The sequence below is a fragment of the Pelophylax lessonae genome (assembly GCF_965119305.1).
Source record: "Pelophylax lessonae genome assembly, chromosome: 1".
Classification (NCBI taxonomy): Eukaryota; Metazoa; Chordata; class Amphibia; order Anura; family Ranidae; genus Pelophylax; species Pelophylax lessonae.
The window spans coordinates 652,186,398-652,199,876 of NC_138768.1; the positions used below are offsets into that span (position 1 = coordinate 652,186,398).

The 13,479-nt window shown below is 39.9% G+C and overlaps 1 protein-coding gene across 1 annotated transcript in view; it reads right to left on the reverse strand.

The window, feature by feature from the left end:
• Positions 1-10,074, reverse strand: part of MAML3 (mastermind like transcriptional coactivator 3) — a 521,970-nt gene extending 511,896 nt beyond the window's left edge. The window contains exon 1 of the mRNA XM_082261851.1: positions 9,513-10,074. Coding sequence (XP_082117977.1) covers positions 9,513-10,019 — 507 coding nt within the window. The 5' untranslated portion in view covers positions 10,020-10,074. The remainder of the gene's footprint in view (positions 1-9,512) is intronic.
• Positions 10,075-13,479: the final 3,405 nt, after the last annotated feature.

Here is a 13,479-nt window from a genome sequence, read left to right on the forward strand (position 1 = left end):
AAGTAAAAGGGCACAAGGCGAAACCCTTTGGCTCTAAATGACAGATACATGAATACATATCCTGAAAAGCAGCAGCAGGCTCTGCTAATGTTCCATATTTCTGCCTGCAGCCTGTGATATCTTTGGTTTCAGTTAGCTTGTCAGCTTCCTGTTTAAAAGAAGGGGAAAAATAAAAACATGTGTCCGATAGACGCGCGCCCAGGACTCCTCCCCTCCTATTCTACATCCAGCAACTGAAAAGCAGACAAGGGGATAACCGGACACAAAGGCTTGGAATCCTCACTGGTGGTGGAATAACATTACCATCACCATAGTGGTCTGTGGTCTGCTCCTTACTACTAGACAGGTCCTATGACTTTGCCTTGTCTGACCGATTCTCCATTCTTGCTATATGTAGCAAAGGACAACATAAAAAAAAAAAAAAGCGATTCCGCCCTTGATCCCAAATCGCTAGACGTGACAGGGCCTTACACTGTACAGGAAATTTGTCCTAAGCCCCGGTTCACACCGGTGCGGCTTTGAAATCGAGCTACTTCAGTGCAATATCAAAGCTGCACATCAGTGCGATCTGCACTACTGATTTCATTGCAGCTTGCAACTTCTTTTAACAGAAGTCTATGCAAGTCACAATTAAATCATTGAAAAAGTAGTGCAGGAAACTTTTTCATAATCGCTGCGACATGACTTGTGTTCAATTGCCAGCAATGGCGTGCGACTTGTCATGCAATTTGGTGACAATAAATTTCTCTTTGCTCCCTTTTGTTTTTTTTTTATATCCCATTGCGTTTCCACTATTACGGCTACAAAGTCGCATGACTTCAAGCACGACTTTGAAGTGCGACTTGTTTGCGGCTACTTCTGGGGACTTCGCATTGAAGTCGCCCAAAAATAGTGCAAAAGTAGTGCAAAAAGTTGCACAATAAGTCGCAATAGTGGAAACGGAGCCTAAGAGCCGGTTCACACTGAGGCGACACGACTCCTTACTACTACGGGGGCGACTTGTGCATTCCCATGCACCACGACTTCGGAGCGACTTGCAGGGACTTCACATAATGGAAGTCTATGCAAGTCGCTCCGAGGTCGCCCCAAAGTAGTACAGGACCCTTTTTCTAAGTCGGAGCGACTTGTGTCGCTCCTATTAGAACGGGTCCTGTTGTGGTCAATGGACCGCGAGGGAGCGCGACTTGTCAAGTCGCGCTAGTATGAACCGACTCTTAAAATGTTTTCTTACATCTGTTTAATACAGTATGTAAAACAACAAACAAAAAATAGCTGTTCTTCCAGCCAGAAATCTTGTGGGCTGACAACTTTCCATGCTCTCTGGACTGTTATCAGTTAGCATTGTTCCCTGCTATCCTCATGGACTCCTCCCCCTATTATGGGACGTTATGTAGTCCTAACACAGTGTTATGTAGTCCTTTCCTAGGCTGACAACACTGCTCAGTATATGGACAACCTAGGACTCGTGCAGGAGCAGGCTCCTTCAGAAAAAACTAAAAGTCAATAGCTGCAAATACTGTAGCTGCAGACTTTTAATATAAGGACTTTTACCTGTCCAGGGATCCAGCAATGTCCTCAACCAAACCGATCCTTCAATCGGCTTCGCTGCAGGCGCCAGCATCTGTAGTAGGGGAAACAGGAAATGAAGCCTTTTTTACATTTCTTTAGTTGCTTCCTGGTTTCTGGCCTAGGCCAAAATGGTGTCATACATCCCAGGAGTCTTCATGGGCATTTCTTTCATTTGGAGAAGAGGAAGAGGAGCTTTCTCAGCTAAGCATGCCATCCTGCCTGCATGCCTGAACTAAGGGCAGGTGGATTCCAGGAAGTAAATGTCACATGAATTTTCTCCCCTTACTCTTGATGGCTGTGGCTAGAAATGATATGGGGGATGTTTTTCAAAGTGATTTCTCAACAAAATAAAGCGTTGAGACATGGATGGATGGGTGAGTTTGCTATAAAGCCCAATTCCGGGAATTTTTTTTCCCCCCCATGCAGTGGGACTGTGCACTGCATGGTTTAACTGCTTGTTTTCTCTAGGGGTGAACACAGCGCCTATACCCATCGATCCTTTGATCCTCCGGAAACCTGCACACCTCCACATCCATCAGTGGACTGTTCCTGATGTTTTCACATCCATAGCCAGTCTTTGGGCATGATGAAGTCAGGAACAGTCCACCACACAAGACCAAGGGACATCCTTCCATTCTTGGCGCACAGTGTGACGATTGGTAGTATGCAGTTTCCCTGGGACACAGGGCATCACTGATCACAGTTAAGAGCCTGTGACATAGGCTTTTTACCATGTGATCAACTGTGTCCATTCACAGCTGATCACAGTGTAAACAGGAAATGCCGGTTATCGGCATTCTTCTCCTCACAACTGACAGCGCATGGGGAGAGCCGGTAAGCGGCATTCCTTAGCAGGGACATCTGCACTGACAATCAGGGCACTGATCATCAATGTCCTGATTATGAGTGCAGACCCAACAGTGCCCACCAGTGATGCCTGTCAGTGCCTCCTCATCAGTGCCAACTATCACTGCCACCTATCAGTGCCCTTCAGTGCCACCTATTAGTGCCCATTAGTGCCGCCCATCGGTGCCTATCAGTGTCACCAATTAGTGCCTATCATTGCTGCCTATCAGTGTCCATAGGTACTGCCTACCAGTGGTCATCAGTGCTGCCTATCAGTGCTGCATACCAGTGCCACCTATCAGTGCCCATCAGTGCTGCCTATAAGTGCCTACATATCAGTGCCCATCAGTACCACCTCGTCAGTGCCCATCAGTGCAGCCTATCAGTGCCCATCACTGCAGCCTCATCAGCACACATCAGTGAAGGAGAAAATGTACTTATTTACAAAAGAGGAACTAAAAAAAAGTTTTTTGTTTTTTTTTTCAAAATGTACTTTCTTTTTTTCATTTATTTAGAAAGAAATAGCCCCCCCGTGGTGATTAAACACCACAAAAAAAGCTCTATCTGTCTCAAAAAAATGATAAAAATGTTATTTAGCTATAGCATTGCATAACGGCGCAATTGTCATTCAAAGTGCGACAGCGCTGAATGCTGAAAATTGTCCTGGGCAGGAAGGGGATAAGAGTGCCCAGTAGGCAAGGAGTTAAAAGTGAAAAAATGAATTAAATATCATTTTTAGTTTGTTATGCTCAAATACAGTTACATTCTTAACAAGAACACTGTAACTAATAACAATATAACAATATGTCATCCACCCCAGTGTAAGCAAACAGAGCCACCCAAACAGAAACATTTTGTTTAATAAATACGCTCATTAGAATGGGTATAGAACACAAAACATTTTCAGCATTTTCTACAATACAAATCCTGCACTGGACTGGGAAATGTGACAATATCGCATGAACCCTTCAATCAAACACCATGACAAATAAAGGACTCCACATCATAATGTCTATAGACCTTGGGGCATAAGGCTGCCCATACATCTTCAATCTCCTTGTAGAATTTTATGTTAGATTTACCAAAAACCATATAATATGAAGCCAAATCTAAACAACACTTTCAATTGTAGCCTATTAGTCAGGCCTTTGTACTACATAGTTGAAGGTAAATCTAAAGAAAATTGTATAATGTATGGCCAGCCTAAGGCAGAATATTATTCTAGATTAAAACCCTAACATAAAAAAAAGGATGTGTATATCTTCCCATGATTTCCTGATATTTGTAGTATACCATGCCTATTATGTTGGCGACATTAACTAAAGCCTAGGTATTTGTTGGAATTAAACTCTGCCCCCCCCTTGCTAGGAAGCATTGAGGAGACATGATCTTCTCTTTAGAGCATTATATGAAGGAAGAACAGGGCTGATTCTGCCTTAATGCAGCAGAAGCCAAATAAAAGGAGGGGGGGGGGGGTTGCTTCCTGTAAGATATCTTACCAGTCTAACAGCATCAGAGTCAGAGGGAAGGAGGAGGGAGCGAGGGAAAATAGCCACTACTGTGCAAACAACCCTCCCCCACAACACACACACTTTGCCACTCAGAAGTGAGCAGCAAACAGCCAAGCCTCAGCTCTGACAGTGTCCTGATTACTGAAGCAAAAGATGTACACTTTACACTTCTACCCCACCCCCAGCCTACAGCTCCTCCCTGGCTCATGACTGTATTTAACCACAAAAATCCAGTTGTCTACATTTAGCACGCTGCTTTCCTCTTACACAGAGCCTACAAACATGTGCACTCGGGAGGAATCATCAATGGAAAATATTAGATTTATTAAAGAAATCTATCCATTTATAGAGATCAGGATCTGAGGTTTAAATCCACACTTGTATTATTTTGTATAGCATGCAAGGTGAAGAAAGGGAGCTACTACTACTGAGCTACTACTACTGATCTCTAAGCGGCAGGATAGGTGAAGTGGCATTGACATTTGCCAACAATTAAAGAGTTCATGTGGTCCAAAGTGCTCCTAGGAATACCCAGGACTGAATTATAAACGGTGCTGTCAATGATTTCTTCAATGTTGTGACTTTAATAAGTCAATTTATAGAGATCAGGATCTGAGATTTAAATTCACACTTCAACTTGTATTATTTTGTATAGCATGCAAGGTGAAGAAGTGAGCTACTACTACTGATCTCTAAGCGGCAGGATAGGTGAAGTGGCATTGACATTTGCCATCAATTAAAGAGCTCATGTGGTCCAAAGTGTTCCTAGGAATACCCAGGACTGAATTATAAACGGTGCTGTAAATGAGTTCTTCAATGTTGTGACTGTAATAAGTCCATTTATAGAGATCAGGATCTGAAGTTTAAATCCACACTTGTATTATTTTTTATAGCATGCAAGGTGAAGAAAGTGAGCTACTACTACTGAATTACTACTACTGATCTCTAAGCGGCAGGTTAGGTGAAGTGGCATTGACATTTGCCAACAATTAAAGAGTTCATGTGGTCCAAAGTACTCCTAGAAATACCCAGGACTGAATTATAAACGGTGCTGTCAATGATTTCTTCAATGTTGTGACTGTAATAAGTCCATTTATAGAGATCAGGATCTGAGGTTTAAATCCACACTTGTATTATTTTGTATAGCATGCAAGGTGAAGAAGTGAGCTACTACTACTGAGCTACTACTACTGATCTCTAAGCGGCAGGTTAGGTGAAGTGGCATTGACATTTGCCATCAATTAAAGAGCTCATGTGGTCCAAAGTGTTCCTAGGAATACCCAGGACTGAATTATAAACGGTGCTGTCAATGAGTTCTTCAACGTTGTGACTGTAATAAGTTTTCTAACAGTTGTGAAATGATATGGTAGGACAATCTGGACTACCCAGTCCTGGGCAAACACTATTTACAGATGACTTATCCAATATGGATACTAAATTACTAGCAGAGTAAGACAAAAGGATAAGGGCACCATCAAATCAAAATAGGATTTCACAATGTCCACATGTACACATTGATGGCCATGCAGGAAAAGAAAGATCATTTTTACGTAATTTTTATAATATATCTGCATATAGTATAATATATTTATCCTCATCTGATGGCTGCAGATATCCTTTTGATTTAATCTACTGGTGTGATATGATATTACATAAAGTCTGATATAAGTCAGAACCCCTAGATCCTTGTTATACAGTACTGATGTGACAAGTCTGATCTCTCTAACCATGTTGCCATAACCTGTGTTCTCAGATGTAAAATGAATAATAATAATGAGAGAGAGAAAGAGAGAGAGAGAAAAAAAAATCCACAGCAGGAGTGATAAAATAGTAAAGGGCATGATCTGCGGTTTCCCCTAGTCATGTATTGCTCAGTTCAGTGAGCTATGAGATCAGTGCAGGGGTTAATGGCAGACAGTACATAGCCCACACAATGCCTTGGAATCTGGCTGTCCATTGTTACATGATCAGTCTACAAGTCAGTGCTGCACTCAGGCAGGCTAAGCCACTTAGGAGATAAAGCTGAAGTATCATGACTGTTTCCTGCCAAGGACTACACAACAGCAAAGCATCAAGGACACCAGTCTGTACCATCATTCAACCACCAGAAGCAGATACTTTCTAACAAGGCACAAAATCGACACTAAGACCTTCCTCGGCTGTCACTTCCTAGACACACACTACAAAATACAGTACTATAGCATATTTCCCCAATACAACTACACAAGTAGCCAGCAGCCAATGCCATAGGAAAAGCAAGTGCCATCTACAAATATAAAACTAAGATAGGAGCATCCAGAACAACATTGTAAGTAACCTACAGGCTATGCCATAGGAAAAGCAAGTGCCATCTACAAATATAAAACTAAGATAGGAACCCCCAGAACAACATTGCAAGTAACCTACAGGCTATGCCATAGGAAAAGCAAGTGCCATCTACAGATATAAAACTAAGATAGCAGCCCCCAGAACAACATTGCAAGTAACCTACAGTCATACCATAGGAAAAGCAAGTGCCATATACAAATACAGGACTATGGTAGCTGTCCCCAACCCAACTACATAAGTAACCTGCAGCCTATGTCATAGGAAAAGCAAGTGCCATATACAAATACAGGACTATGGTAGCTGTACCCAACCCAACTACATAAGTACTCTGCAGCCTATGTCATAGAAAAAGTAAGTGCCATCTGTAAATACAGGACTAAGGTAGCTGTCCCCAACACATTTTTACAAGAAGCCAATGGCCATAGCGATAGCAAGTGCCATCCTCTAGGGTAGCTGCCCCCAGAACAACTATACAAGTAGCCAGCAGACAATGCCATAGGAAAAGCAAGTGCCATCTACACATATATGACTAAGGAAGCTGTCCCCAACACAACCACACATGTAACCTGCAGCCCATGGCTTAAGAAGCAAGTGCATCTAGAAATACAGGACTAAGGTAGCTGTCTCCAGCACACCTATAAAAGTAGGCAGCAGCCCACGCCATAGGAAAAGTAAGTGCCATCTATGAAATATAGGACTGAGGTAGCTGTTCCCAACACAACTATACAAAAAGGGTACTGCCAATGGGCATAGGAAAAGAAAGTGTCATCTCCAAATATAGGACTGAGGTAGCTGTCTCCAGAACAACTGTACAAGGAATCTGCAGCCCATGTCATAGAAAAGCAAGTACCATCTCCAAATAAAAGTTTAAGGTTGATGTCCCCAGCATAACTACTCATGTAGTCTACAGCCCATGCCATAGGAAAAGCAACTGCCATCTGCTAAAATAACTCTAATGTAGCTTTTCCCAACACAACCACACAAGTAGACTACAGGCCATGCCATAAGAAAGCAAGTGCCATCTTTAAATATAAGTCCTGCCCCCAGAACAACTACTTAAGTAGCCTACAGCCCATGCCATAGGAAAAACAAGTGCCATCTTAAAATATGGGACTAGGGTGGCTGTCCCCAGAACAACTATACAAGGAAGCTTCAGCCAATGCCATAGGAAAGAAAGTGCCAACAAACTAGATTCACTTGCTGTCAAAAGCAGCCTTCCCTTAACTTGTAAAGACTTATAAAGTTTGGAGGCATTGCCCATGTCCATGCCATAGTTTAAAAAGCAAGTGCCATGTTCAAATCTAAGTCTAAGGTAGCTGTCCACAGACCAACTACTCAAGTAGCCTACAGCCAATGCCATAGCAAAAGCAAGTGCCATATTCACATCTAAGTCTAAGGTAGCTTTCCCCATCACAACTACTCAGGTAGCCTACAGCCCATGCCATAGCAAAAGCAAGGGCCATCTTCACATCCAAGTCAGCTTTCCTCATCACAACTATTTAAGTAACCTACAGCCCATACCATAGCAAAAGCAAGTGCGATCTTCACATCTAATTCTAAGATAGCTGTGCCCATCCCAACCACACAAGTAGCCCGCAGCCCATGTCATAGGAAAAGCAAGTGCCATCTTCACATCTAAGTCTAAGGTAGCTGTGCCCTACATAACTACTCAAGTAACCTACAGACTATTCCATAGGAAAAGCAAGTGCCATCTTCATATCTAAGTCTAAGGTAGCTGTCCCCACCATAACTAGTCAAGTAGCCTACAGCCCATAACATAGGAAAAGCAAGTGCCCTCTTCACATGTAAGTCTAAGGTGGCTTCCCCCCAGCACAACTACTAAAGTAGCCTACAGTCTAAGCCATAGGAAAAGCAAGTGCCATCTTCAGATCTAAGTATAAGGTAGCTGTGCCCAGTATAAACCACACATGTAGCCTACAGCCCATGCCATAGGAAAAGTAAGTGCCATCTTCCTATATGTCTAAGGTAGCTTTCCCCCATCACAACCACTAAAGTAGACTACAGTCTATGCCATAGGTAAAGCAAGTGCCATCTTCAGATCTAAGTATAAGGTAGCTGTGCCCAGTATAACCCACACATGTAGCCTACAGCCCATGCCATAGGAAAAGTAAGTGCCATCTTCACTTATGTCTAAGGTAGCTTTCCCCCATCACAACCACTAAAGTAGCCTACAGCCTATGCTACAGCCTATGCCATAGGAAAAGCAAGTGCCATCTTCAGATCTAAGTATAAGGTAGCTGTGCCCAGTATAAACCACACATGTAGCCTACAGCCCATGCCATAGGAAAAGTAAGTGCCATCTTCACTTATGTCTAAGGTAGCTTTCCCCCATCACAACCACTAAGGTAGCCTACAGCCCATGCCATAGGAAAAGTAAGTGCCATCTTCACATATGTCTAAGGTAGCTTTCCCCCATCACAACCACTAAAGTAGCCTACAGTCTATGCCATAGGAAAAGTAAGTGCCATCTTCACATATGTCTAAGGTAGCTTTCCCCCATCACAACCACTAAAGTAGCCTACAGCCTATGCTACAGCCTATGCCATAGGAAAAGTAAGTGCCATCTTCAAATCTCAGCATAAGGTAGCTGTGCCCAGTACAACCACACAAGTAGCCTACAGCCCATGCCATAGGAAAAGTAAGTGCCATCTTCACATATGTCTAAGGTAGCTTTCCCCCATCACAACCACTAAAGTAGCCTACAGTCTATGCCATAGGAAAAACAAGTGCCATCCTCAGATCTAAGTATAAGGCAGCTGTGCCCAGTAAAACTACACAAGTAGCCTACAGCCCATGCCATAGGAAAAGTAAGTGCCATCTTCGCCTACAGTCTATGCCATAGGAAAAGCAAGTGCCATCTTCAGATCTAAGTATATGGTAGCTGTGCCCAGTACAACCACACAAGTAGCCTACAGCCCATGCCATAGGAAAAGCAAGTGCCATCTTAACATATGTCTAAGGTAGCTTTCCCCCATCACAACCACACAAGTAGCCTAGAGCCCATGCCATAGGAAAATCAAGTGCCATGAAACTATATATTCAGTGGCTGTGAAAAGCAGCCTTGCCTTAAGTTGTAAAGAGTTGTAAAGTTTGGAGGCATTGCCCATTTCTCTTAGCTCCACCCCTAACCCCGCTCTGAAAAGAGAAAACACACGGGATAACCCCCTCCCTCCACCTCCTTCTCCCCCCCTCATGCCAAGCAATGAGACTCCAGTGCCCACTAGCTCCCCCTCTTACCATGATCAGAGTGTGGTTCCTGTGCTCGCTGCCCGCTAGCTCTCCTCCATCCTGCTGCTGCTGCTGTTGCTGGTGGTGATGAGGAGGATGGTGGTGCTGGTGGTGCTGTTGTTTGCTGCCCCCAGCCCCGGCGCTCGGAGCCGAAGCAGAGCCGGTAGAAGCTGCCCCTTGGCCGGTGCCTGACTTCTTGGCCCTTTGCTCCAGTGTCCTCTGGTATAGATTCACCGTGTCCCTTCTCTCCATTTCCAGTTGGTCGGCCTGGGATTGCTGGTACCTGTGCTCACAGATGACATGGTGTCTCCTGCAACCCTCTATCCTCTGCCGGAGCCTCTCCACCACGGTGCTGTGCTTTGGAATGCTGCTATTGTTCGGCGCATTGGGGGCAGCAGTGCTGGGAGGGGTATTATTACCAGTGTGACTGCCGGTGCCAGCCCCGCTGCCCAGGGCATTGCTGATGCACAGACTGCTGCCGTTGGTAGAGGCAGCGGGGGCTGCGAAATCCCCCATGCTAGTCCCCGTGCACACTATTTTGGAAAAGAAGTTTGCAAAACCCAGCTAACAAAAAAATAAAAAATAATAATAAATAAAAAAACTGTCAGATGCCCACTACTTTTTTTTTTTTTTTGGATCAGGAGGCAGGTTGGGGGGCATGGATGGTATCCCAAGGTGCTGTCATCAGATGACCAGGTCTTCTCCTCTCCACAGTCCAGCTTTTCTGATCCAATCCCAGAAACGATCGGGAAGTCCAAGGTGGCCACACATGCTGGGTGTCAGTGTGCGGGGATCACTAGGTGGACACTACACACAGTACACACTACACACACATATACACATGTACACTCCTCACTCCTCCTCCACACTCCCAGCATCACAACACAACTAAAAGTTTACTGCTGTCTGCAGCTAAGCCTCCAAACTACTTTTTGCTGGATGTCTTGAATATTAGAAGAAGAGAGAGGGGGGGATGAGGGTCATGGACAAGGGGTGCATAGAAGAAGCAGCCAAATCAATGTATCTGTTTCTACATAAAGTCATAAATCCTGATTGAGAGAAGAGGAGGAGGAGGAGGAGGAGGAGGAAGAGCTAGATAGGGTGGTCAGGGGGGAGAGAACACACAGCAAGAGCAAAAAAAAAAAAAAAAAAAAAAGTAGAGCACTGGAGCCTGGAGAAGGAGCTGATAGAGCACGGCTCTGATAATGCTGTTGCTTCTGCTGTTTTTGCTCCTCCTGCCACCATCACAATGATCAAGTGCTCTCCTCCTCCTCCTCCTCTCTAGGCTTCCTCCTCCTTCATGCCAGCGGAGTGATATCAGGACAAGAGCTCAGTAAACAGCAGCAAGAGGCCGTGAGGCGGCCCCGGGGACCAGGTGTAAAACCAGGAGTAGAGTGCACGGCTCCAGCACAGGAGTGGAGCCGGGGAGAGAGAGAGAGAGAGGAAGGCAGAGGAGGGAGGGGGAGAGCACAGGGCACACACTCAACTTTTCACCTTCCCTTCATTCTCTCTGCACACGGGAGGGAGGAAGAGCTCATCTCTTCTATTTCTCACTCAACCTGCATGTCACTCTCTGCACTCTCTGCACTGTATGTCTGCACTGCATGTCTGCACTGGATATGGGTGCGAAGAGTACTCAGGTGGGGGGAGCAGTGCCAGGGGTGGTGTCACTCTAATCTACACAGGTGACCGAGACGCTAAAAGTGTGCAGAGACAGTAGGGGGTTCAATTCATCCAATGAGCATGAGGGCATTTCTGTGTGCTGACCTCCCCCTCCTTAACCCCCCCCCCCCCTGTGAATGCAATATTTTTTGTTCGTTTTATCCTTCTTCCTCATGTTAGTATTATTGTTTTTATTTATTTTATTTTTATTTTTTTGCAATACATCTTTTTATTATTTAATAATTTGTATTTTTATTTGATTTTTTTAAGCGGCATCTTCCTCATGTTAGTATTATTGTTTTTATTTGTTTATTTATTTTGCAATACATCTTTTTATTTTTATTATTTATTCATTTGTATTTTTATTTGATTTTTTTTTTAAGCGGCGTCTTCCTCATGTTAGTATTATTGTTTTTATTTATTTTATTTTTATTTTTTTGCAATACATCTTTTTATTATTTAATAATTTGTATTTTTATTTGATTTTTTAAGCGGCATCTTCCTCATGTTAGTATTATTGTTTTTATTTATTTATTTATTTTGCAATACATCTTTTTATTTTTATTATTTATTCATTTGTATTTTTATTTGATTTTTTTTTTTAAGCGGCATCTTCCTCATGTTAGTATTATTGTTTTTATTTATTTTATTTTTATTTTTTTGCAATACATCTTTTTATTATTTAATAATTTGTATTTTTATTTGATTTTTTAAACGGCATCTTCCTCATGTTAGTATTATTGTTTTTATGTATTTATTTATTTTGCAATGCATCTTTTTATTTTTATTATTTATTCATTTGTATTTTTATTTGATTTTTTTTTTAAGCGGCATCTTCCTCATGTTAGTATTATTGTTTTTATTTATTTTATTTTTATTTTTTTGCAATACATCTTTTTATTTTTATTATTTATTCATTTGTATTTTTATTTGATTTTTTTTTTTAAGCGGCATCTTCCTCATGTTAGTATTATTGTTTTTATTTATTTTATTTTTATTTTTTTGCAATACATCTTTTTATTATTTAATAATTAGTATTTTTATTTGATTTTTTTAAGCGGCATCTTCCTCATGTTAGTATTATTGTTTTTATGTATTTATTTATTTTGCAATACATCTTTTTATTATTTAATAATTAGTATTTTTATTTGATTTTTTAAGCGGCATCTTCCTCATGTTAGTATTATTGTTTTTATTTATTTATTTATTTTGCAATACATCTTTTTATTTTTATTATTTATTCATTTGTATTTTTATTTTTATTTTTTTTAAGCGGCATCTTCCTCATGTTAGTATTATTGTTTTTATTTATTTATTTTGCAATACATCTTTTTATTTTATTATTTATTCATTTGTATTTTTATTTGATTTTTTTTAAGCAGCATCTTCCTCATGTTAGTATTATTGTTTTTATTTATTTTATTTTTATTTTTTTGCAATACATCTTTTTATTTTTATTATTTATTAATTTGTATTTTTATTTGATTTTTTTAAGCAGCAATACAACTTTTTTTTATTTTAGTTCGTTTTTTTCATGTATTTGTTTTTAATTTGTATTTATTTTTTTTCTTATTTTTTTTGCAATACATTTTTTCATTTTTAATATTTTTTAGTTTATTATTTTGTATTTATTTTTATTTTTTATATTGAAATACATCTTTTTTAATTTTTAGTACTTTTTTATTTTTATTCATTTTTTTATTTATTTTATTTTTTATTTATCTAATTTATTTTTATGTATTAATTTTTTTATATTGACATGCGCCTTTTATTTTTTTATTATTTTTTTAACGCATTTGTTCTTATTTGAATTTAATTTTTTATTATTTTTTATTTCAATACCCTTTTTCATTTTTTATACATTTTTACTTTATTAATTTTTATTTATTTTTGAATAATTGTTTCATATTGCAATACATCTTTTTTTTTTAATTTTATTAATTTTTACTTCATTAATTTGTATTTATTTTTGAATAATTGTTTCATATTGCAATACATCTTTTTTTTTAATTTTATGTATTTGTTTTCATTAACATTTATTTTCTTTTTAATATTGCAGTACATCCTTAAACTTTTATTATTTTTTAATGTATTCATTTGTATTTGTTTTTTTTTTTAACATTTTCTTGTATATTGCAATACACCTTTTTTTATTTTTATTATATTTTTAAAGTATTTTTTTATTTGTATTTATTTTTTCTTATATTTTATATTGCAATACATTGTTTCATTTGTATTATTTATTTATTTATTATTTTGTATTTATTTATTTTTGTAGATTGCATTACATCTTTTTTATTTTTTATTATTTTTT